Source organism: Anser cygnoides, chromosome 1 (assembly GCF_040182565.1).
Source record: "Anser cygnoides isolate HZ-2024a breed goose chromosome 1, Taihu_goose_T2T_genome, whole genome shotgun sequence".
Classification (NCBI taxonomy): Eukaryota; Metazoa; Chordata; class Aves; order Anseriformes; family Anatidae; genus Anser; species Anser cygnoides.
The window spans coordinates 7,767,613-7,791,490 of record NC_089873.1 but is presented as its reverse complement, the minus strand read 5'-3'; the positions used below and the strand labels follow the sequence as shown (position 1 = coordinate 7,791,490).

Below are 23,878 nucleotides of genomic sequence, written 5' to 3'. Positions count from 1 at the left end.
AGGTAACAACAATTGTAGGAAATTCCTTTCCTGCCACCAGCTCTCAAGCTCAACAAACAATCCCTTTGCGGAGAGACTGGGGTCATCCCTCTGGTTTCTTAGTTTTCTTCATTAACTCTTTGGAATTTGTTGAGCAGTTCCTTTTGGGAGGGATTAGGGAGTGGTGGTTTCTTTCTCCCTTCCTGAACCTCCTCAGGCCTTTCTAAGGAACTGAGAAAGATATTTATGTTCTAGAAACCATCCTTGAAACAGTCCAGCGTCACCATACTACTGCCAGAGTATGAGCTGAAATCTCACCAGCGTACTTGCTGATCTGGTGCGACTGCTTTGGGTTTAGATGTTGACATTCTGGGTTCTTCATTCGAGCGAGGCTAAAGGCCAAAGCAGCTCAGTTCGGCGAGGAGCACGTCAATACGCTGCTCAGATGGGGGCATGCTGCTTTTAGAAAACAACGTCCTGCCCCTCTCCTTTCCCTTGCTGCATACCAACTGATGCTCAGCCCTGCCCCGCTGTCAGAGCTTCCTGATTTATGGGCTTGCATTGGAAGCTGCTGATTGTAGCTGCTCATAAAGACCGTGTAAAAAGTCACCAGCTTTGATAGATGTGGCCCAGTGTCACCATTTATTTTTATTTCTTTTACAGTTCTAGTTTTCTCCAAGTTCTTGTTTTCCAGGACTCTCACTCCTGCCATCAAACAGTGAAAAGGTGATGCTCCAATAAACGCACCGTGGCATGTCATGTTCTCTGCGGGTCTCCTGTTAATCACCACTGCAGTTTAATAACTTCACGTGTATCTAACTTGGCCGTCCTAAAGCTGTGTGATGTATGCCTTGGCTCCTGCATCAGACATTTTCCAAAGGCTTGTTCTGACTGACATACATTCTTCCACCCACTGTTTCCCTGTAAATCCATTAGGGAATTATGGTACCTTTGGTTAAGGTCACGAGTAGGGTGTGAAGCAGCCTACTCTTTAATTTCTCGCTCTGCCTCCCTTTAGGAAGATCAGGTCATGAGTTTTAGTGGTCTCATTTTGGCCTTTCCTTTCAGGTCTTTTCTTCCTTGCCTTTGTAGTGGTGCCCTTTCCGTCTGAGTCGCAGTGAGGAGCCTTATACCCAAAATACATCTCTAAGAGCTGAGAGCAGACAAAAACAGGTCTGGGCAAGGAAGGGTGTCTCTTTGTGGACACGCTGCAGACTGGAATGTGGATGTAGTTGCCAGAGCCAAGACTAACTTGCAGAGGTGAAGGCTTTATTTCTTTCCTGTGAGTAAGCTGGGAGTGTATTAGCTTGGAGTAACGAGATGTGTAAGAAAAGTGTTCCTTTTTGTTTCCTTTTCTCTGTGTCTAAGAAAGGATATTCCTTGTGTTAAGCAATCGAAATAGAAGCTGGATGCCATTTGGAGCTGCTTGCCAGCACAGAGAGAAGAACTTGGAAAAAGCAATTTTACTAGTGCACATTTTCTTTATTAATTTATTTCTTTTAGCTAGGGAAGGGGTTTCTTCCTAGAAAATGAAGGGAACTGGAGTGGTTGAGCTGGCAAGTAATCAATTCATATCTGCCTGATCTGAAGAAGTACTTAGGCTTTACATAAGTACCTACGAATACGCTTGGGGAACTGGCATGCTGCAGTGGACTGTGTGTTTTTCATTATGTCAGTTTTTTAAAAATTTGGTGAAAACAGCCGTCTTTTCTGGGTGGTGGAATTTCTTTTCGGTTGTCATTCAGAAGCGGCGTAGGGCCATTATTAACGAGGGGAGGCGTGACAGCTCAGCAGATCGTGCCGGGCAGTGTGCTGGTGTGCCCCCAAGACCAGCACGTGGCACGGAGCAAGATCTGGAGGTGCACCAACCCCATGACGCTTCAACAGGCAAGACCTGGAGATTTACAGCTTTAACTGAAGCAGCATGTGAAATACTTAGCTCACTCGGTCTTGTTCTTGCTGCTGCTCCCACTTAATTCATAACTACCTGATTAATGCGGAGATTTTCATTTTCAGCTTCCATTTCAGATGCTTATTAATTGCATTCATAGATTTATAATTTGTAAGACTAGAAGAGATAATTATGATCTTGTAATTTGCTCTCTTCATGCAATTGAACTGCTTCTGACTTCTTACCATAAGTCTTTCAGTAACTTCAGCATTTGATTTCCGTCCATGTGTGCCTTCTTTTAGGAAAGTGTGTGCCTTCTTTTAGGAATGAGTATTCTAGTCCCCATCTCCTCTCATTGAAATGCATCAAACCATTGTTGGGTGTGTTGCTTGTAGGATAATCACAGCTGGTCTTAATCTTCCCATTTTTTAAACTGAGTGGACTGAGCTCTTTTGACTGTGTCAATACACAGCGTGTTCTCCAGTTCTTAGATGTTGCGGCTCTCCAGTTTTCTTTTTAACATCCTATTTGTTTTGTACATAGCAAAGCTGTGCTTGCTGTGCCGATCATGTTTACAGGGGTGCCAAGTAACCTGCCTTCTCTTATATATATATATTTACATATATATCAAATATCATTTCACCTTTTAGCTGTCATACGCTTTGGTTTAGGTAAATATTTACCAGGTCTCTTGGTCATCCTCACTGTTGTCATCGTCGTAGCATCCAGAAGAGGATTTCCCCCTAGGCAGCATGACCCACGTTCCTGTGCTCCTGGCCCTTGCTTGGCCTCCCTGAGACGTGCGTTACTCCCTCACCTCGCTCACCAGATCGTGGTGCACAAAACAGAACAAATGCAGAAACAACCACCGCCAGCATATTGCTCTCCTGTGTGGAAGAATCTTGCTGAAATCTTGTGAACTAGGTTTGAAGAGCGTTCAAGATTCACCAGGCTCCTTTTGGCACCCCATGTCAGATGTTTGAAGTGTTTCCGCCCTCCATATTAATAAGATGCTGCTGGCTGCTCTGTTTTATTTTTATTTTATTTTTTTTTATTTTTTCTTCCAGACCAGAAATACCTCTCTTTAGTGTTAAACCTTTCAACAGAGGAATGACTGGCCTGTAAAGCTGCTGTACTCGCGAACAGAATGTCTTAAAAGTAAGAGAGACCTTCTGCAAAAAGCTGTGAGATTTTTGTTTATTTGCCCAGAAGTCTAACAGCTTTGTACAAAAACATTGATTTTAGTCCCTCTCTCCCCCCCTGCCTTCTCTGTGGCAATAGCTTCTGTTCCTGTCTGTAGGAAGCCCTTTACCACTGGGTGACACTGTTTGATAGTTCTTAACATTTGCAACAGCAACGTCCTGAAGAAACTGTCCTCTGACTCTTTGAACTTCCGATTTTGAATTAATACTTTGTTTTCGTATGAAATCCCATGTTTTAATTTAGCTAAACTTCATTCGACCAAATCTGACCCGGTATTAAATTTGGTGATCCAGACTGACTGGTCTGGAACGTCGATGATGTGCTGTAGCTTCAGGGTGTAAGAGCTGATCTTATTCGCCTTTTGAAATTTGAATTTTCTTGGAAAAAAATGGTCATTTCAGAATTGCATCTGTATTACTCTTGACCTGCGTGTAAGCAAATCGCTGGTTACCTTTTGGGGTGAATCTAGCTGGGAACTATGGAGTGGAGTTTGTTTCCTAGGAGGCGTAATTTCGATGACCTACTTCTCCTGAGCGTCATGTTTAGTGCGGTGCGCAGTGATTACCTGTGCAGCGTGCTGGGGGAAGCCACATGTATGCGTTCAGTTGCATGCCTCTACTAGTCATGATTTATCCCTGCCAGATGAACGACAGAGATGGAAGGGAGGGCGCGTGTGCGTGGCATGCTGCTGTGCTGCAGGAAGAAGGCAATACACCAAGGCGGGAGGCGCAGGAAATGCAGCATCCTTTCCTTGCCATCAAAACAGCTTTCCACACCCCCACTGAATCCAGGGATTTCAGTAAGCACAGGGACCTTGATTATAAATTGGTATGGAGAATATAAATCCTCAATAAACAGGCAGGGCTTTGGGGGACCAGAAGTGATACCAGGTGCACAGTGTGCTTTATTTGCTGTTAATTCATGGTGTGCCGGTGGGTTGGGCATGGACTGGCATTTAGGGTGCCCTTCGCAGCCTGCTAGTCTTTATCCTGTATCTTTCTGTCCCGCCTGCACTCTGTTAAAAATCAGATGCTAAGTAGTTTCACAGGGGAAGTCCCTATCTGAGTATTGCCTATCTGGCAAAAAGGGCACCGGAGGGGGCGAACAAGTCTACGTTTCCTTCTTCCCTCCCTGTGCTCTCCCAGCCACCTGTGCATGGAGATCTGCGAGAGGCACTTCCTTCTTCAGCCTCTAATTACACAGCTTCCTTGGTACCTCTCCAGCCTTTTAACTGAGCAAGAGAAGAAACGCGACCGTGCAGAGCTGCTGGCACGTTCACTCAGCTGGTTTCAAAGCTGCTGACAGAGAGCTTCATCGCAGAGCTTGCAGCTGTAGGGAGAACTCTTGTGGATCACCGTAACTTCCTGTCCGTTGGTTCGTGTGGTTTCAGCAGGTGAAAACATTCTTAAAGTTGCTTGCCTCTCTTTCTGCATCTCTTTTCCAGGTAGACTGGAGACCAAGAGAGACGAGCAGTTCTGCATTACCAGCAGTGCTCTTTGTCCCTCAGCCTCAGTGGGGATGGAGGCTGTCCCCTCAGCACCCAAACTTGGCTGAACTTCAAAGCACAGAACCAGAGGTTGCTGGTGGTGTTCAAACCCAGTGAGAGCCACAGGCGGTGCTTTGCACTGAGAGAATTGTGACAGCACGGGGCACTGCCCCAAATCTTGCATTGTCTTTCGTTTTCTGTCTCGGTGACAACGCAAACATCTTTAAAATGACCTTCTGGTTTGTCATCCAGTGGATGTTTTCTCTGTGAGTTGTTGACATTGCATTCTCAGTAGATCATAAGGGAAGAAACTGAATGTTAACTGGGTATCCTTGAGGTCTGGAGTGCCGCAGTTCATTTTCATATCCTCTAAAGTGACGATAGGAACAGTTTCAGTAGCCGGTGAGCCCTGCTTTTCTCCGTATTCTTGACATCACTGAGATTGCTTTGTGCCACCCTGGTCAAGTGAGCAGGAGCAGCAGCAGAAGTCTTTGTGGTCTTTCAGTCTCTTGGCAGCTGTGTAAGTAACGAAGCTGTTCACTGCTGATACCATCACCTTGCTCCCTAGGTTTGAGGCTGGAGCCCGGTTGACCCTGTTCACTGCCATTCTAATCAAGAAAATGTTCGGAGATAATGTGATTGTGTTTATGTGGGCCTAATTGCAATGTCATCTATCGGGCTCATGCTTTTTTTTTTTTATTAGGAACGCTGCTGTAAAACCTGTCGTCAGACTGCAGTGAATTAAAGGAGGAGGGTAAAAAATACTTTTAAGAAATTAACCATTTCTCTCTGTGTTTAATAAGATTGGGAGGTCTCTCTACTGGCGCCTTCCAGTGAAGTCATCCTGGTGTTACTGCAAAGGAGAGAAGTTGGGTGTCTTCAGAGAGCCCATGAATTTCGCAGTGTGAGGAAGGTGCTCTTAGTTAAAGTATTCTGGCATTGTATGGATAAAAAAAAATTCAAGCTTGCTACTTCATTTTGTCTGCTGGAATCTGGAGATTTTAAAGCGCATGATAAAGAGCAGCGAGATTGGTCTTGAAAGGAGCTCACAGTGGTTACTACAAATCTTTTTTTGTAGAGGAAAGAGCTGGGGCGTGAGGGTGAAATAACTTGCCCAGGACCAGGGAGGCAAGGCCAGAGCCAGAAACGAGAGCAGCCAAAGGATTAAAAAGTCTGCCAGTCTTCGTTTTGTCGGCAGAATGGTAATACAGCAAGTGATGGGCAGCAGGAGGGTACGGAATGAGTGATCCCTACGGCACAGTAGGTGCACACAGCCCTTTACGTGTTCAGTTTGCAGCAGGTTAATGCACTCTTCGGATCTGGAAGCAAATTTCTTGCTCTTGGAAGGCAGTTTGAACGAAGCATGAAGGGCTGGGAGGAATTGAAACCTCCAGCCCACCCCTCCTGTCCTTCCCTCTCCCCCAGGGGCAGGCTGTGCCCGTGTTTTGTCACGACCCAAACCTCTCCAGCCCTTTTACCTGCCAAAGACCGGGCGGATGAAAACCAACCTGTTGGGACAGCGGCTGGCTGTAGCATCCTGGCAGGAAAGAGTGTTTTGCGTTCTGTTTTCAGCAGCTCTCACTTTGAATTAAAGGGTGAACCGTGGGAAGTTATTAATGATGTCTGTAATCATGGATTAATCAAGTAAATCTCTCTAGTCAAGTGCCTCTCGCTGCACCGAGAGCATATAGATGAAGATGATAGTGGTGGTGAGCTTTCATGTACAAGCAGGGCTGAGAAGGTGACTGGGAAGTGCAACGTGGATCGAAGTGGCCCTTTTCCTTTCCACCCAGGGCAGAGCTAGCTGTGTTTGAGCGGAGACACGCCGAAAACTTTTTATTCCGATTCCTCTCAAAATCAGAAGGGGGGAGAGTAAAACCCTCTTGCTTTCCAAAGAATGCCTTTGGGTTGCTTGTAACAAACCGCAAGTCTACGCAGTAGTTTAAAGATCTAAAAATGTAAGCCTTAAAAAATGGTGTTTGATGGCTTGCAGTACAGCGCGGAACAGATGTTCAGGCTTCTTCAAGAATAAAATCTTTCTTCAGGAGGTATTCAGTGTGTGAGCTAATGCTTCTGTGGAAGATATTAATTCAAGAATTTATTAAGACAAAAAGGAAATGGCATGAATTTAGCTTTAATGTAATTTTTGGACCCGGACTAGTCTATTATTTTGATGTTCATCTGTATGCTTAGGCATTTATTTATCTGCTTTTTAAGGGGCCTCAAGCCTACCTCTGCTTTCACAGCTGGAAATAATTGTGGGAACCATTTGAAGGGTGAAAATGCCACGTATAAGTATAATAATAGAAATACGTGGTGTCTCCCAGGAATTTTTATATTCAGATTCCATATGTGGAGGGCGATTTCTGGGATGAGGAATACCAGAGAGCAAATAAATGCGATTCCCTGGATGCCACATAAACACTGGGGTTTTCTTGGCGTGAGCTTGCCTCTCGTTGTGAAGCCATACGAGCTCTGTTGTAGCAAAAGCTCTGGCAGCTGCAGGAACCTTAACCCGGTGTTGTTAAGAGCTACTCTGGATCTGCTAAAAATTCTGGGGGCTGCCTGCAGCTCTCTTTGCATGCGTCTTGCAGTGTTGCTATCACTTTGGGACTTTTGCTGAAAAAAAACATCTCTTTAGATAGAATAAAAAACAAAGAACATCAGAAGCAGACGTGCTTGTTGGAGATGTTCCCCCACGTGGAACTTGCATTCTTCTGGCACACCCCAGTTCATTGCATTCTTTCAGTATTATCAATTTGAAGGGTCTCTGCTGCTCTCACAGAGCTTACTTGCAATTATTTCCTGTATTTTCCTTGGAAAGCAAGTATGTGATGGCTTGGTCCTGGCTTTCCATGGCTAAGGTGTCACTATGGTTCTTCTTCGTTGCTCTGAAAGCATCTTGGCATCTGAAAACATTACATTTCTACCTGGGAGGATACTCGAGGTGATTTTTATATGGGGCCATTTTCTTTGTCTGGTGGGATATTGAAGTTGTTTTGTGGTTCTGTTTGAGGATTCGAAATTCCCAAATCCAAAAAATTTCAAAATTCAAAATCCAGGATCCCTAGTTAATTATTTCTGGATTAAAAAATAAATAAAAATCCTCATCTCCAAGAAGTCGGGGACAAAGTCTGAGCGAGTTACTCAGGCAGGACGAGACACTGCAGATGAATGCTTTTGTGCTGCTTGTGCAGCAACAGCTGATTCAGAACATGCACCGAGGAAGTGCCTGCCAAATTAGTGGGCGTGTTAAACTGGAAACAAGCTCAGCTAAAACATACCCGAATCCACATCTCTTTCCTCGTGCTCTGGAGTAAGGTAGCCGTGAGTCACCGGAATGGGTTGCGCCTTCTCGGTCGGTGTGTAGATGAGTGAAAGGAGCCTCTCACGTGCTTTTAAAGCAGCATATTCCCGCTCTGTGATTCTTTGGGTTAAGGTATGGGGAAATATAAAATTCTTTGTCTAGATTTACGAGGCAGAATTGCTACAGAGCCACTCCAGTAATGCTGGTAGCAGGGGGCAGTGCTTCGTGTCGCACTGTGATGCTCTGAGAGCAGCTCTATGGGTGGTGGCTTTTGTAGGGATGAGCAGCAGAGACGTATTATATACTTACACATATAAATTTCTACTGTCTGAACATTTATTAAACTTTGTTTTAGGACTTTAAGGCATTCTGTCACGGAGCTGGACTGCTCTGCTGATGTGAGGGCTGAACCTCAGAACGAAACGCGGAGGTGCCGCTTCCAGCCCAGCTCCTGTCTCCTGTTGTGCACTGAGTCCTTGGTGCCTCAGTTTCCCTTTCTGTGAAACTTAACGTGCTTTCGTAGATGTTTGCTGTGAAGGGCTGTGGGCTGAAATCACACTATTTCAATTGCATTGCGTGCGTATCACGTTGCAGAGTGACTACGGGGCTGCGACGGTGGCCTCCAGCCAGGCTAAGGTTTGCAAAGGGTGTGAGGGGATTCACCGAGTGGGAGCCGGGTGCCCTATTTCGCTGGCTTCGTTTGGAAATCCTAGCTGAAATCATTTACAGCCTAATCACATGTGGAAAGCGTCTCCAGTCCTCCAGGGAGCTTTATTCATTCACATTTGCTGCTAGTAGAGTTCATGTTACGTTAGGAAACCGCGGTTCCTGACCTCAGAGCTGAATACATGTTTTTAAAAATAGGGATGGGACAGAAGAAAGGAGAATAAATAGGCTTCGTTTTAAGTCATTGCCAAAAGCAAATCTACAGGCTGCAAAATATGACATCAGGCTTTCTGAGAAATGATTGAATCCAATTTTTTTTGTTGGGGGCTCGTGTTAGAGGACCAGTACGTTGGCTATGACAGTTGTGGGTGATTCTGTTTTCCATCTAAGCAAAGGGAAGACTTGTGTGAAAGAAGCAACAGGTCATTTCCCGGTGTGCTTTTATGGAGAATCGTGGATGATGATGAATGCCTGCTGGGAGAGTCACAGTTCCTTCAGTGCAAGAGAATTGAGAGAGGAGCACAGGGAAACCCAAGTTTATATCCAAAACAAACCTGCACTCTGAATACCTGATCTCTTTTAGTTGGGAAAAGCCTGACGTGAACACCAAGGAAATTTGAACTGCTGCATCCTTATTTCAAAAAGTGAAATAAATAAAGTTTATTTAGAGTCGCTGATGGATAGACTTGCACACGCTTGCTCATGGCATGGAGCTAAGTGATGTACATTGAAATGTGGGCTGTGTTTCGGGTGCTTTTTGGCTTTTTTTATATGACATGCAATTAAACAGCGTGGGATTTGAGACAGTTCATTGGATGGCCACCATGTTGGGCTGGGGCTGGAGCAGCTGAGGGTGCTGGGCTTGTTCAGGGGGGCAGCCTCGGGGACCTAACTTTTAGACCTAAATTAGATTTAATGGAAATCTTCCAAGTTTCTTCAGGCAAGAATTTTCCAATGATTCTGTATATTTGGCCTTTGTGCAGATAGGTGCTTGCTTGAGATAAGCAAGAAAGACTCCGAAGGGCATCCCATTGATTCGTCCCTGTAAAACCCACATGCTGTGAGATTTATTTATTTATTTTGTCCTATCGAAGGACCGGTGTTTGTTTCATCAAACTGCTAACTGCAGCATGCTGGATTCTGCACGCTGGTGTCCGTGACAGCAAATGGAGAAGAAGTGCTCTGAATGTGTTTTGTTTCAGGTGCTGAACGTTTTGTGGCTGAGGCTCTTTAATGCAAGGGGGGACGAATGGTCATGTATAAATTACTTGAAAGCTATAAATTACTTGAAAGCTATAGTTTACTTGTCATCTGTTGCTTAAAAGTGCTGCGACTTGGTGTTTATGTTTTCTATGCTAGGATAGGAAAATGCCAGATTGGGAAATGATATAAATCATCTGGGTTTTATTGGCTTCACATCAGTGGACTTCTTTGGACTTTCACTGGGTGAAATATGGCCTTAAGAAACATCCAACTTTTTCTCCCCAACCTTTCTGCTCAAAAACTCCCAGCCCCCATCCCAGCAATGGCAGATTCGGCAATTTTCACCCGGAAACTTTTGCTTAGTTTGGTACTGCTCAGGGCTAACCAGCATGAGATATTTTCCCATAGCTGGCATGAGACTGATGGCAGAAAACGAGAATCTGTAAGGTTTTGATACGCATCCGTGGTATTTGATATAGTCACTATTTAAAACATCTTTTGGATCTTAGCATTGCTGATATAAAAATGTTTCATCTGGTGGACTTATTAAAATCAGCCGCGCTCTTTGCATGCTTAACCTCGAGTATTTCTAGTTCTCAGGATGGGAGGAATCTGCGCATCCAATCAAGGGATGAAGGTTTTCAAAGATAACTTATGAAATTGCCATCAGTTTTAAAAGATGTTTGCTCTGAGCACCTTCACTTACTACAGACAAACTCTGTGTAGAAAAGCATAAATGTTATCAGTGTGCAATGCTGCCTTGATGTGTTTTAAGACAGCTTTAAAAGGCCTTTCAGTGTAGATTTACCATAGTTCTTCCCTTCCCCCTGTTTTGCAGATACTGTGAGTAAGGACACCGAACCCAAAGATCCGTATCCCACTCCAAGAAAGATTATGGCTGAACCAGACTACATAGATGATGACAATCCTGAATTAATTAGACCTCAGAAATTAATTAATCCTGTGAAGTCATCCCGGAATCATCAAGATCTCCACAGAGAGCTGCTTATGAATCAGAAAAGGTAAAAGCCTAAAACTCACATGTACCGTCCCTTGACCCCAGAAACACAGCTTGAGTTTTAGTTTCATCAAAATGGCATTTTACCCCAAACCAAGCAGATGCATTTTGTTGATTCAAATCTTGTAGAAGAAAAGACTCTGATTCTTAACCATGGTATTTGCTTGAATTTTATTAAATTGGTCTAGTCCTTCTTTCTGTGATAATTTTACCTTCTTGTCTTTATTTAATTGTTAATTTAAATTAACAATTTAAATGTTAATTTTATTTTCAAACAGCTTCGCTCTCATTGTAATATTGGATAATTATTTTCAATATAAAAGCTTTGCCCATGTTGCCTGCTGATTGTTTGTTTCCTGTTGCACAATCGGTGGTGCCTGCACCAGCCTCAGGTGGGGTACTTGCAGACTCACAACCAAACCTGCGTAGATCAAACAAATCCAAAAAATGGTAGAATAACAGTTGTGTAAGAAAGCTGTAGGCTGCCCCACTGTTTTATCTAAGTGTTGATCCAGCTGTAGGCCTTCCATGTTTGGTCCACCACCAGACTACGTAGAGGATATTGAACACAAGATCAGCTGTTGATAGGTGAAGCTCTGTAAAAGCTTCTTGTAAAAGACTTTTCACTTTGTTTTTGTGAATACTCACTAAGGGTTGGCTTCGTGAGGAAGCAGTTCAGTTCTCCCCTGTCACATTTTGTATCTGGGGCACTGTAATTTGTCTTGAACTCTTATCAAATATCTGTCAAAATTCAGTTGTTACCAACAAGATCATCAAATCCACAAGTTTTCACCATTCCCAGTACACGCTGAGTTTATGGGGCCACTTTTTAGTTGAAGAAATCCTAAATTTTATTTCAGATGAAGTTGTTCTCTGATTACTTGATCTTTCTTACAATGCAGTGTGGTAGTCTGGGGCCTGCTCTGCTGCCGCACAAGTGTTTCTTTGTATATTATGCAAATTGTGCTTCCTCCTTTCTGGGGTGGGATGCACAGCTGTTGCATTATATATTGCTTGTGAAGAAGTAAAGAGCTGGAACCTGATTTCATCAACTTCTGAGATGCAGGGATTTGGCCTCGAGGTAGCTGAGGGTTTGTTACTAAATCTCTTCAACAATGGAGGACTCATTTAAAAAAACATACTATGAAAACAAGCACCTGACTACACAAAGGAGAAAAAAGCCTCCAGGCCCGTGAGACTCCTCCATTTAAACAAACAGACACTAACATCTATAAAAATTAGTGATATGGCCAAGGTACCAATTGTTATCTTGGTGTCAAAAGCATAATCCTGCATGGCCATCCTAGCAGGAATAAGGGAAGACTTGGTGTCTTCCTCCCTATTCTGGCAGATGAATTAGAATTTACAATTCAGGAATCTTGTTTATTAATCCATTAATAACATACATAATTTGAGTCCTAATCTAGACCGTGGAACTCATGTTCCTTGGCCAGTTGCATCCAGTGTAAGAACAGATCATTTAATGACCATTTTCACGTCTCTTCTGATAATTCAAATGGTCCAGGGGATTACGGCTGTTGCTTTGGCTACTCCACCACAGCTGGATTTGTGTGTTTGGCAGAGAAGTCTCATTCTGAAAATTTCTCTTTTTTTCCCTTTCGGCATGGTGGTATTTTGAGAAAAGTTTTTTTTTCCTATGTGTAATAGCAAAATCCTCACAATTGCTAGGCGTAGGTACTTAATTCTAAATGAACAGCATTTCTTTAGTGTTGAAGAAGTAGAGATGTTTTACGGAATATCAACTGAATTGGAAAAAAGTGGCCTAAATAGGTGTTCGACCTATTTTTTTTTTTTGTTAATGGGATTAAACATCAAAGTCAGTTCCTAGCACCACGAAGTTTATAGGCATGGAAAGAAAAAAAGGTAAAGTTCCCCAAATTACGATCTTGCTCTGAATGATGTGGAGGCCGCACTAAATTAAGTCTGTGGTGTTGTCTTTTTTTCCTTTTAAAGTGTATGAAAATATAAAGCGCTTGTAAACTGTGGAGCTTTTTTCTTCTAGAAGAATATCCTATTACACAGAACAGTTGTGCTGCCCTCGGTATCTGCTCTTCTTTTATTGTGATTTTGATGAGCTGCAGCTGTTAATTTTAGACTTGTATTTATTGGTGCAGAAATGAAATACTCTGAGGGTTTCGCCAGCAGAAAAAAAAAAAAGATAGTTTTGAAAAGAGGGTTAGGCTTCTGTGCTTTATGCCATGTACCACCTCTGATAGGAGGCTTTTCAGTAATGTAGCTGCGTGTTCTGCTTTGTTACAGCAAATTGCCATGCGCATGGAAGAATTTTAGTGCCCTGATAGAAGCCCGCTTCACCATATTTGATTGTGAAGACTCAGGGTAGGCACTGAGAGCTTTCATTTTTGACCAGGCAGTTCTTAGCAGCATTTTTTAATGGCAGAAGGAATTTCCCCATGCCTACATGTCTTCTCCATGCCTACTGTAAGCAGTGTCTGTTGGATCTTGAGCTGATGTAGCTGATGAATCCCATCAGCTCTAACTTGTGGTATAGCACAGTATGCTTACTCTAGACTAAACTTTTAGGATTTTTTGTTTAACCAGAAAAATCATGAAGAGGTGATTCAAGATTCCCAGTTAATCTAGTAGCAGCCTATTTTTTGCTTTTCCCTCCTAAATATGGGAGTGAAAGCAAGTTCAGATATCTTTTACAGATCAGACTGCCGAACCCATTTGATCAGACTGAGGGGTCTTCTGCCGGTGTTTATCATAGCTAGAGCACACCTAAATCAGGAAAAAGTAATGTTAATTAGCAGCTTGCGTCTGCTTCGTGGCTATCTTTATTGCCAATCACCAGCCTGGAAGTTCCCATTGATCCAGCTCTCACTTACCCAGTAGTAATAATAATGGTAATAATAAAATTGCTCCAACTTTTCTCTGCCTGACTTATTTTAATTATAATTTAGCCCTTAAAAAAGTAACATGAAACATAAAATATTAACACAATCCTGTAGCTTCTGTTGTGTTCAGGCAATGAGATCTATTATGAGAAATATGGAGCAGCATTTGGTGTTGCTAAATATTTGATTTTGCTGCCAGGATCTGTACAGTGATAGAGTGTCACATAATATATGGAGTCATTCATAGATGGCACCATAAAATGGCATTTGAATATATAATTAAACATGCAGTCAGATACACGTTATGGAAGAATTAGGCACCCACATATTAAGTAGGGAAGGGTACAAATGTTTTTTTGAAAGCTTATGCAGATTATTGAATTTCTTGAAGTTGAAGTTAAAATGGTTGATGTTAAACTTAATGCCAGGTGTATTCGTATAATAGTCTTCACGGGGAAGATGACGAGAACAGGTACGGTTTGGGTCTTTTTGCTCCAACAAGTCCTGCTAATAGCTGAATAATGGGGATAGCTCGGAATCTTATAACAAATATTTCGAACTTCATAGCACAACAGAGACAAAAGTCACCAAAATAAGTAGGAGTGAGTGAGTGTGTGTGTACACACCCAAGCCTGTATAAAGAAAATTAAGCACGTTCCCAAAGAGGAAGCTTTCTCATTTCGAAGTAGTTGGCTTGGAAAATATTTTGTGCTGAACGGACTCGAAGCTGAAATCTCATGAGAGGAAGGATCCTCCGTCCTTTGTCTGGTCTCCAAGGTGACCGCGACTTTTTTTTATTTGGGGTTTTTGTTGTCTTAGCCTCTTTCTGTGTGATTTTCAGTGTAGCCTGGGAGCTCTCGCTGTTCTCAACGGAAATAACTTGGCAGCCAGGCATGGCTAAAGCTCTCGTATTTCCAAGGAAGGACAGAATTCATGATTTCCAGGAACAATGTGACAAAATCCAGAGGGACACTGTGTTTTAGCTCTGCCCATGCAGTCTTCTCTGCACATAGTACCCTGTGTAGGACTGTCTGAACACAATCTCTCTGAATTATCACCCAGCACGGGAAGTGTTGTTTTTTTTTCTTGCTGTTGTGTCTTTTTTTTTTTTTTAACCCTCCAAAATCAGTTTCCAGCTCTGCTAGAGTCTTGGTTTTTGATGTTTTTTTTTTTAAATCTGTTTTTCTGGAATGGAGAGAGCAGAAGGAAGACTGAATATGAAAGCCATAACAGTGAATTATCCAGGAGAAATACTAGCATGCATGTTGAAGGGAAATATTCTCAGTAATAATATAGCTTAAACTTCAGCTTAGGGTGTAGGTTAGAAACCAATAAAATTTCTGCCCATTTTTTTCCTTTTAATTAATTATTTGTATTTCAAAGTACCTAAATAGGCAGCCAGTTGACTTGAGAAAACTTACCTACAGTTTTGTGTGAATTTATGCATATTAAAAGTGATCTTTCTCCCTTGTTTCCCCTGCCCTTCTACTCCTCTTACTTAAGGGGTCTTGCACCTCAGAACAAACCAGAGTTACAAAAGGTGATGGAGAAAAGAAAACGAGATCAAGTTATTAAACAGCAAAAAGAAGAGGAGGCGCAGAAGAAGAAGTCCGACCTGGAAATAGAGCTACTGAAACGGCAGCAGAAGCTGGAGCAGGTAAGTTGGGAAACAACACTAGCTTTACACATCTCCTTCTGAGCTCATCACCCAATGCTCCCTTTGTAGACAGGAGAGAAGCAGCAGCAGATTTTTGACACGGTTCCTCTGATTGAATGCAGGCACCTCTTTTACAGTGACTCAAATCACACTCTACAATTACCTCTTTGTTTTCACGTATTATATAGGAACTCCGTGTAGATCTCTGCCTTTGGTCAAATGAATCCTGTTTTGAACAACAGGAACGTGTGTGGAGCACTGGCCACATGTAACCACTGAAGCTGTGGTGAATTGGTCAACTTCTGTAGCCTTTGTATTAAGAGTTGATCACTAAGAATGGATGTTAGACTCTAGTGCATCAAAACGGGATGCTTGATGAATAAAACATCGAATGTTTCTTTCTCCTGGGTTGTGTACAAAAACTAGGTGACTTTTTAAGGCTGCAAAAGCTCTTTTGAATGAGTGAGTCTATTGGCTTTTCCAAATGAAGGAAAACATTCTCGGACCCCAAGTAGAGAGATCATTATGGAGTTGCAACCCTTTGCTGGGAAGCTTACTGCTAAGCACAGGGCCAGCCAAAGGTCTCTGTGCCTCTTAAGGCACTTTGCGTACTTGAGAGGCAAAATTTTTTCAGTGAAACACCTCATCAGACAAGTCAGCGTGCATAAAACATTGCATTTACCTTTAAATAAATGAACGCTTTAGAACAGTCTCTCCAATTTTTCTCGACAGAAATCAATTAAATCGAGTAACTCTATTGAGAATGAGGTGTAGTCAAATCAATGTTTAGGTTTAGTGTTTTTTATTATAGTTTTTAACTAGGCATAGAAATATTTTTGGAGGGAGAAAGCTATTGTAATTTGAAGTATATCGTCCTGTCACTTCTCCTTTCTGCTCTTAGAAAGATAAGGCCAGCTTCAAAAGATGCCTGATTTGGAACTGAGCCACCCAAGGACATATGTAGAATAGAGAATTCTCTTAGAAGAGGAAAAGCCTGTCCCCTGCAAACAATGTTGTGACTTTGTAAGCACTATGGGAATGTCATTAATTAACGTGACACATGGAGGAATGTTGTCATGAGCATGTCATGAGCATGTCATGTAACAGAGCATGTTCTTTGTCCGCGAACCAGAGACAAAGGAGAGATTATTTAAAAGAGCTAAACAGAACCAACAACATGGTCCCCGTTAATCAGGGAGACCTTGGTTTGTTCTAAGAAAAAGCTCCTTTCAGGAGCTTTTGTTAGTTTTCTGAAGGGTTATTTCTTCCTTTCTGGTGACCTGACCTGTCTGCCTTCACTGAGGATTGCTAAGCAATCCTTACTCTGTGCAGCGTGTAATGCTCTGTACTGGCACTACGTAGCTTTGCCCTGTAGTGCAGAGAGTCTGACCTCACAGGGTAACTTTGAGAGTCTGCATAGATGAGAGCTTCATCTGGGTCAAAAATGTCAGTGAATGGACTTTAAAAAATGAAAACCTAAGGGCCAAGGAGGAGCCTTAATTTTTGTACTGATCTCTGTGATAGAGAAAGCAGATCTACCAAAAGATGGTCAAGTTAGATACAGAAATCCATACCTAGGCACTCAGAAATAAATTCTGCAAGTGTGCTCAGTAGTAGCTGTTCACACGTGTTCTCCCACAAGGCACATTTGGTTTTGTCCTGTTCTAAAAGCCAGAGAAGGGAATTATTGTTGTTTTTTTAATGAAGATGTCCAAGAACTTCTTCAAAAATGCTTCATCTTATGCTCTTACTGGACTAGCAGATTTTTTGTCCATCTGGCAAAGGCATTTGCAGGCCTGCTGGAAAGAGCTAGAGACAAGGATTTGAAAAGACTGATGTTTTATGAGAACAGATACTCCCAAAGAAATACAACTTTACCTTTTCCATGAAAGAAAGAAAGGAAGCAGTTTAAATTGTTACGCATGGCCAGTTATTGAAGCCGTCTTTTGTCTTTTATGTCAATGATCTATTTTATACGCTTTTTAACATGAGAATCCCTTTTCAGCTGGAACTGGAGCAACAGAAGATACAGGAAGAGCAGGAAAATGCACCTGAATTTGTCAAAGTCAAGGGCAACTTGAGGAGGACGGTCCAGGAAGCAACAGAAGCACCAGACTCCTAGAGCCAGCACCTGCTAAGACTTCCAGCTTTCCTGCGGTGGCTGCAGAGAGGCTTTTGCAAGTTGTCTCAGATTTCCTTGTCAAGAGGGAGAAGAACAGCATCCAGCCGACACTTACTGAAGATGAGATTTTTAATTCCTGGGAAGCGTGGATTAAAAAGACTGTTAACAGAAACAGATCGACTTGCCAAATGCAGTCCTGAGATTGACGGATAAGGAGTCTGTTTGTCAGTTCAGTGTCACGGACCGGTCTGAAGTGTTCACTCAGAGATTTTAACCAGGGATACTAGGGAAGTTTCTTCAGCGTTGCACTGCTTTATCTCTTGTGATCCTAGTTTAGTGGAGATACACAGATTATATTTTGCTTTAAAACAAAACAAAAGTCCTCCTGTGGTATCTTAATGAAACTTTACTGTGCAGGTAAATTTCCTCCATCTAGACCTACACCGTGTGTGCATATCACAATAATTTGTGTTCGGTTGGAATTCTTAGCAAGTTTCCGAGGAGATGAGGTATGATGATCGCTGCTGCCCGTCCCCAGGGGGATAGGCAGATGTAGGCCAGATGGGAATGCTTAAAATTCACCAGCAGTGAACTGTTGAGCAGCCTTAAAGCCCAGTTCTCCCTGTTGAACGTGCAGAATATGGGCTATGAAAGAGCAGAAATCTGTTGATCCTCTCACCAGAGAGAATCCAGAAGCTGATTTATCTTTAAACTTCTCCCCTGAAATGTTGTGTGAAGGTCTGTGCAGTGCTACCTGTGTATTTACCTCTCTTATCTCTCAATGCAAAACGACCTGTCTTCTACCTTTGTGTTTTGAAATCCTACCTACTTCGCTGTCGTGGCCTTTCTCCTCCAAGAACATGCTGGCCTGAATGCAGTGTTAGCACATTACTTGCCGAAACGTCTTCAACTGAAATGAGGAGTCTGGTCTGCCCTCAGTTCCTGCTCAGTTGTTGCAGGAACTCGTTGCAATTGCTGCAACAGAGCTGTGCTGAAACCAGACCAAACTGATCGTTGCAATCTACCAAAATGGAAAAAAAATCCCTAAAGTGAGGCATAAAGTGAACCTCATTTTATCCCGTCCATCCTCTAGCCTCAAGGAAGAGGGGAAATGTGTTACCACTGAGCCTTCGGGTCCAGTTCTGTCACCGTCTGCCTTTCCGCGAGTTGCCCCTGTGACTTGCCGTTAAATAAATGCTACTCAGCTTGCATAGGGATGGCAGAATCTGATCCTTCATGCTTATGACTACTAGTTACCCAGGGAAGCCTGGGGTGAGGAGGGGGGAACAGGTGACTCACGTAGGATTATAGGACTGGATTCTCACCTGGTGTGGCTGGGTGCAGATATTCTATCTTCAGAAGCTGAGGAAAAATCCTCCTCTTCTTTGACCGGCGTATTCCTAGCTCTCACTGAGGCTGTGCTCGTCCATATCAGCTGGGGATCTAATCGTGGTCTTTGCCTTAGGATGCTAAACAAAATAATTTCTACTTTGTAATTACATTGGACATAACTGAGAACACTTTTTTCCTGATATCAACAGTGGCGTGTTTGTGTTGTAAAGGTGGTGGGGGAGGGTTTGTTGGTTTGTTTTTTACTTTCTTTTGCCTTTCCTGTAAGTATTGGATGTTTTAAATACAATTTCAGTGCAGCACTTGGGACAAAATGGTCATAATTAGCAATGTTTCCTAGTTACAGGCTTCGATTTGTCAAGATCCAGGCATTTATTATGAGGGCATAATCAGATCAAGAGTAAATTGAATTGTGATAAGTGTATTGCCATTGATTTAGATTTGCAGTGTGACTCACGTCTAGAAGATTAAACGTGAAGATGGTCTACCAGACCGTTCTGATTATGGGCATGCAGCAGACAAAGGCCGAATGTAAGACTTTTCCATGTATTTTCTCAACAGAGGAACACCCGGAGTGCTGCAGACGCTTCCCTCCCTCCCTCCCTTCCTTCCTCTGTTAGGAGAGGATCTTCCTCTCTGGGCAGCACGTTATTCAAATGCTTGCACTGACGGAGTTTGTTTCGTACTGCTGATTGCTGAGGCAGTGCTATCTGCTGGATTTCCATGCCACGCTCACCTTTATCGTAACCATCCCCAGCCTACCAAACTTCACGTCTCTTGGCTTCCGCTCTGCAGTTGACCTCCTGCTCAGCATGGAAGTGTCTCGAAATCGGTGAGGAAACCCTCCTCTGGCTCGAGAAGACCATTTCTTCTCAGCCGTTTGGCCTCGGTGACCGTGGCAATCCTCCTGTGCAGGTACAGCAACAGGGATGAAGGTGGGTGCAATCCACATGCCACCGGAGTCGGTGGGGACGCCGGCTGCTCCTTGACTTCGGTGAGCGCTGGGTTCGAGGCTGAAAGTCTGTTGCTTTCTCTCCGCATCACCTTGTGGTTCAGGCGGAGTTTCTCTTTCTGAAACACAGAGGAGGCCAGAGAACTCCCTTGTACATACAGCGTGAAGCAGATTTGGTGTTGTTTGTTTTCACTTGGAGTTAATTCTGTGTACAACCACAACATCCACGTGTCTGTTACGGCATCTCTGAACCCTGCTGACCTCGTAGTGTAGGAATCAAGCCACCCGTGTCATTTTGACAAGCAAAAGCTTGTCTTTAAAGTCAGGATTGGGCGAGAAAGGGCGACCCTACGTGGGTGGCCAGCTAGTCACACCACGAGTGTCCTGTGCAGCTAGTCAAGAAACCCCTTGCCAGTAAGCGATTCCCAGCCTGCCCTTTAGCTCTATGGGATTTGTAGCAATCCTGCAAATACTTCAGTGATTTGAAAATGGCTCACTTTTACCACTTTTGCCTCTAATAAGGCAGAACTTTTTAAAAATTCTTGCTTTTGATAGTACAGTAGTAAATTTTTAGATTTTTTTTTTTGTGGCTTTAACCTTCTGTTAATATCTGCACTTGTTTGAGTGTACATATATAAATATATATAAATATAAAAAGGGAGCCTTAATGGATTTGTTTTCATAATTTAATATTTTTTGTATTTGCTCTTGTATAATTGTTTTTAACTAAAAGTATTACAGAAACGAGGAACACTTAGAACCAAAGCTATGCTTAATAAAATCTACTACATGCTTGGAGAGTGCAGTGGTGTCTGTCACGTCCTGCTGAACCCAAAACCTCAGGGACCACCCTGAAATACCCAGCTTCGTTAAAATCACGAAATGCAGGCAGGAGCATCAAGATCATGGTGGCTTCTGGGTCCTTACAACTGTGTTTGTACATGCAAAATTATTGCTAAAATCAGTTGGCAGAAGTTTGCTCTGTCTCCTAGGCATGAATATTGAATATTTTGGACATAATTTTAAAAGGACGTAATTTTAAAGGACATGTGAAAGAAAGTGCACACCCAGGTGATTTGCTGGTTTAAGGTCAGGTTGTTCGGTGCCTTTACAGAGAGCTAGATCTTACGGGAAGAGCAGCAGGAGAAAAGTAGCAGGGGATGGAAACAGGGCTGGAAAAGACAGGGGTGATCAGATCAGCCCAAGGAACCTCGGCTCGTCCTGGTGAGCCCCGATCAGCCGGGGCCAGGTGTCGGTGGCTGGGGAGGCAGGGAGGAGAGCAGGGTGAGCTGGGGCGGGAGGAGGAGCGCGGTGAATTGGGAGCAGATGTCAGGAAGGGCTTTTTTCCTTCAGAAACTGCTCCGCGTGTGGAAGGGGTTCTGGCAGGAGTGCTGATGCAACCCTTCTGGACCCGCTCCAGGAGCTGTCGGATGTGGGGGAGGTACGAAAGGAGGCCGAGTTAGGAAGGACTGGGTTTCTGGGGCCTGGTGGAGAGACTGTCTTCTGCTCTCCTACCTCGGGCACAGCCAAATGTGTTTTGAATTATCCTTCCATATTTCACTCCAGCTCCAGAGAGAAAACGGAGTGGAGGACGTTTAATCTGCTGTAGCCGCAAGTCCGGGGGAAAAGATGGTCTTCCTTCTGCACGCTTTTTCAGATCGTGTTGAGCCAAAACATCTTGTCACGGGGCTTTGTAAGCACAGGTCTGCTGCCCGGGGGCCTTGAGGGGCCCCTCGGTTGCTGTTGCAGGAGCCACAGGTGTCATTTCATAGCTCAGAAGGGCAGGTGGCACTTGGGCGACCAGTGATAAAGAACTGAGCAAGGTGGCTGGGGATGGGACAGCTTCGGTGGTGCCATTTCTGTAGGGTCAGAACTGACATCTTCAGGGTGTGTGTAGGGGAATCGGCTGCTCAGCACCCAGCGATGGGAAGAACACCCACAGTTGATGAGATCTGGAGGAGTGGAGCTACAAGACAGCTTTTTGCCCCACCCCACCTCTTTAAGCTGTCTTTGATCTGGCAGAGTACGGTTTGTGGTGCCCTTGTAGACGTCAGTGACGGCTCTCCATGGTGGAAGCCATGACCAGAGGAAGAGTTTCGTGGTGGTAAGAGAGCACAGATATTCTGACTTCCACTCCTTGCTTGTCTTCCATGGTCTACCATCTGGCAATGCTGTAGACATTGCTAAAGGCTGCCTTCCGTCCAGCTCAGTCGCTTGCTGCCTTCGCTGTCTCTCCAAGACAATAACTTTTTCTAATAATCTTTAACTGGCTACTCAGGTTCATTTTGCTGAACATCAGGTGGGTACACCTGAGCTAACCACCTGGATTTGATGTGTGTTCCTGCAGAGAAACCGGCCCCTTTCCTTTGCTTTGAGTATAAGGGCACCTGCAGCACCCGACTTGGCGAGAACATCTTCACTGCGAGGACTCTGAAGCCGGGTGATTTGGATGCTGCCCCTGAACACCCGCTCGCTCATGGAATTTTTTTCCCTGGTTAAAAAAAAAAAAAAAATCAGGTGCTGTGGCCTCTGTAAGGGGCTGGGGACAAGGGACCTGCCCCAGGTCAAACACCAGGCAGCAAGAGGGGAGGTGGCATCTCCACGGCGGTGGCAAGGGAAGAGGGGGGGAGATAAAACACCTGAGAGGGGGCTCCCGGAGCCAGAATCCCTCACTACAGCTCCAGCACTTAATTACCTGAGTAATCATGTTCCGAATTAACTTCTATCACGTACCCAAGTCCACTCTCTCTGGTGGATGGCACGAGCGATTTAGCACAGATTGAGGTTGGCACGGGGAAGCTTCAGCCTGATTAGGTGGGAAGAAGAAATGTCCTTCTTGCCCCCTCTTCAGCTGCTGTGAAACCGCTTTCATAATGGAATTGAAATGCCAGCTCTGCTTTGTCGTGCCTGAAAATTAAAGGGCAGCCAGCAAGCCTAAGCCCCTTTCCGAGGGCTCATCGGCAGCGGGGACCACGGGTACGAAGGGGCAGAGGGTGCTCGGCTGAACCCCACTCGCTCTGGACTCGGAGCTCGGCAGCCCAGCGCACCCCAAACCATCTCTGCAAAAGGGGATTGCTTTGTCTGGGGGCGTGGGGGGCTTTTCGGTGTTCCGTCCAGCAGGATGTCTGCCTTTGAACTCCTCTTTGGCAAACGGAGCCTAAAGGATTCTCTGATGAAAGGCTGATCAGGAATTTGCTTTTCATCAGTAGCAGCAGGGAAAGAGAGAGGCTCTTTACACTTCAGCTGTCAAGCCTTCATCACGGAAGTCGCGGACCGTAATGAGTAATTTTCCCTGATGTAGAATTTCAGCACTTGCCTACAGCCAGCTTATTTCTGGGCTCGTGGTTCGGGTGAATCGTCTCCTCTGTGCATTTCAGGGTACCGCTCTCACAAAGCTGAGCCAAGGCTCTGCTTTTGGAAACGTGCTCATCCGAGCAGTACCTGTGCTTCAAGACCTCTGCTTCATTAGAGAAATTATCTGTGACCGTGATGAACTAAGTCACTAAATACAAAGGAGTAAAGCCTCTTCAAAACACAGATTATTATTTTTTTTTGGTAATTTTCTCGTTCCAAGGGAGCGCCTTCTGATTTCCACCGCGAACTCCCAGCACATGCCAGGCAGTCGTGCTCCTGCCCAGGCCAGAGGTGAAGTGCAAGCTACCTACGGCATCCCAAGGCCCCTGCTGACAGAGAAGAGCAGGGCTTGCTGCGTGGGGACAGGAAGGTGCTTGCTCTTTGGGGACAGGACTGTCCCCAGGCTGCTCAGCAGGACTGGCCACTCGCAAGGTGATGAAGATTTTCACCCTGTACCCAAGGTTAGACACCAAGCCTGTCTCAAAAGCTGAGGGCAGAACACAGCCCCGCGTTCCTGTGTTCAAACCTAATGCACCATGTGGTTTTTCTGGTTTTTTTTTCTTTTTTTTTTTCTTTTTCTTTTTCTTTTCTTCTCCTCCCCCTGCAGCCTCATTGTGCTTTTCATTCCTTCCCCGTTGTTCCCTTTCACCCAAGCTCTTACTGCCCATTCAGGCCTCCCTGCCCTTGGATAATTTCCCAGGGTTTGTAATGAAAAGCGTTTAATTGGTGAGGAATTTTGGGGATGGATCCGGAGCTGATGGATCGGAGCGAGGGGAGCCCAGCCCCAACCCTGGGCATGTGTGAGCGTGGGGAG

At 44.2% G+C, this 23,878-nt stretch overlaps 1 protein-coding gene across 6 annotated transcripts in view; it reads left to right on the top strand.

The window, feature by feature from the left end:
* FAM107B (family with sequence similarity 107 member B) overlaps positions 1 to 20,508 on the top strand; it is a 60,305-nt gene extending 39,797 nt beyond the window's left edge. For 5 of the 6 annotated variants that reach the window (XM_048062542.2, XM_048062543.2, XM_013197076.3 and 2 more), the window contains 3 exons: positions 10,574 to 10,757; positions 15,133 to 15,286; positions 17,292 to 20,508. In XM_048062542.2, the coding sequence (XP_047918499.1) occupies positions 10,630 to 10,757; positions 15,133 to 15,286; positions 17,292 to 17,408 (399 nt within the window). In that variant the 5' untranslated portion in view covers positions 10,574 to 10,629 and the 3' untranslated portion in view covers positions 17,409 to 20,508. Of the gene's footprint in view, positions 1 to 1,217; positions 1,240 to 10,573; positions 10,758 to 15,132; positions 15,287 to 17,291 lie in introns of those variants that run through there. The other variant, XM_013197082.3, reaches the window with a different exon arrangement.
* The last annotated feature ends 3,370 nt before the right edge of the window (positions 20,509 to 23,878 follow it).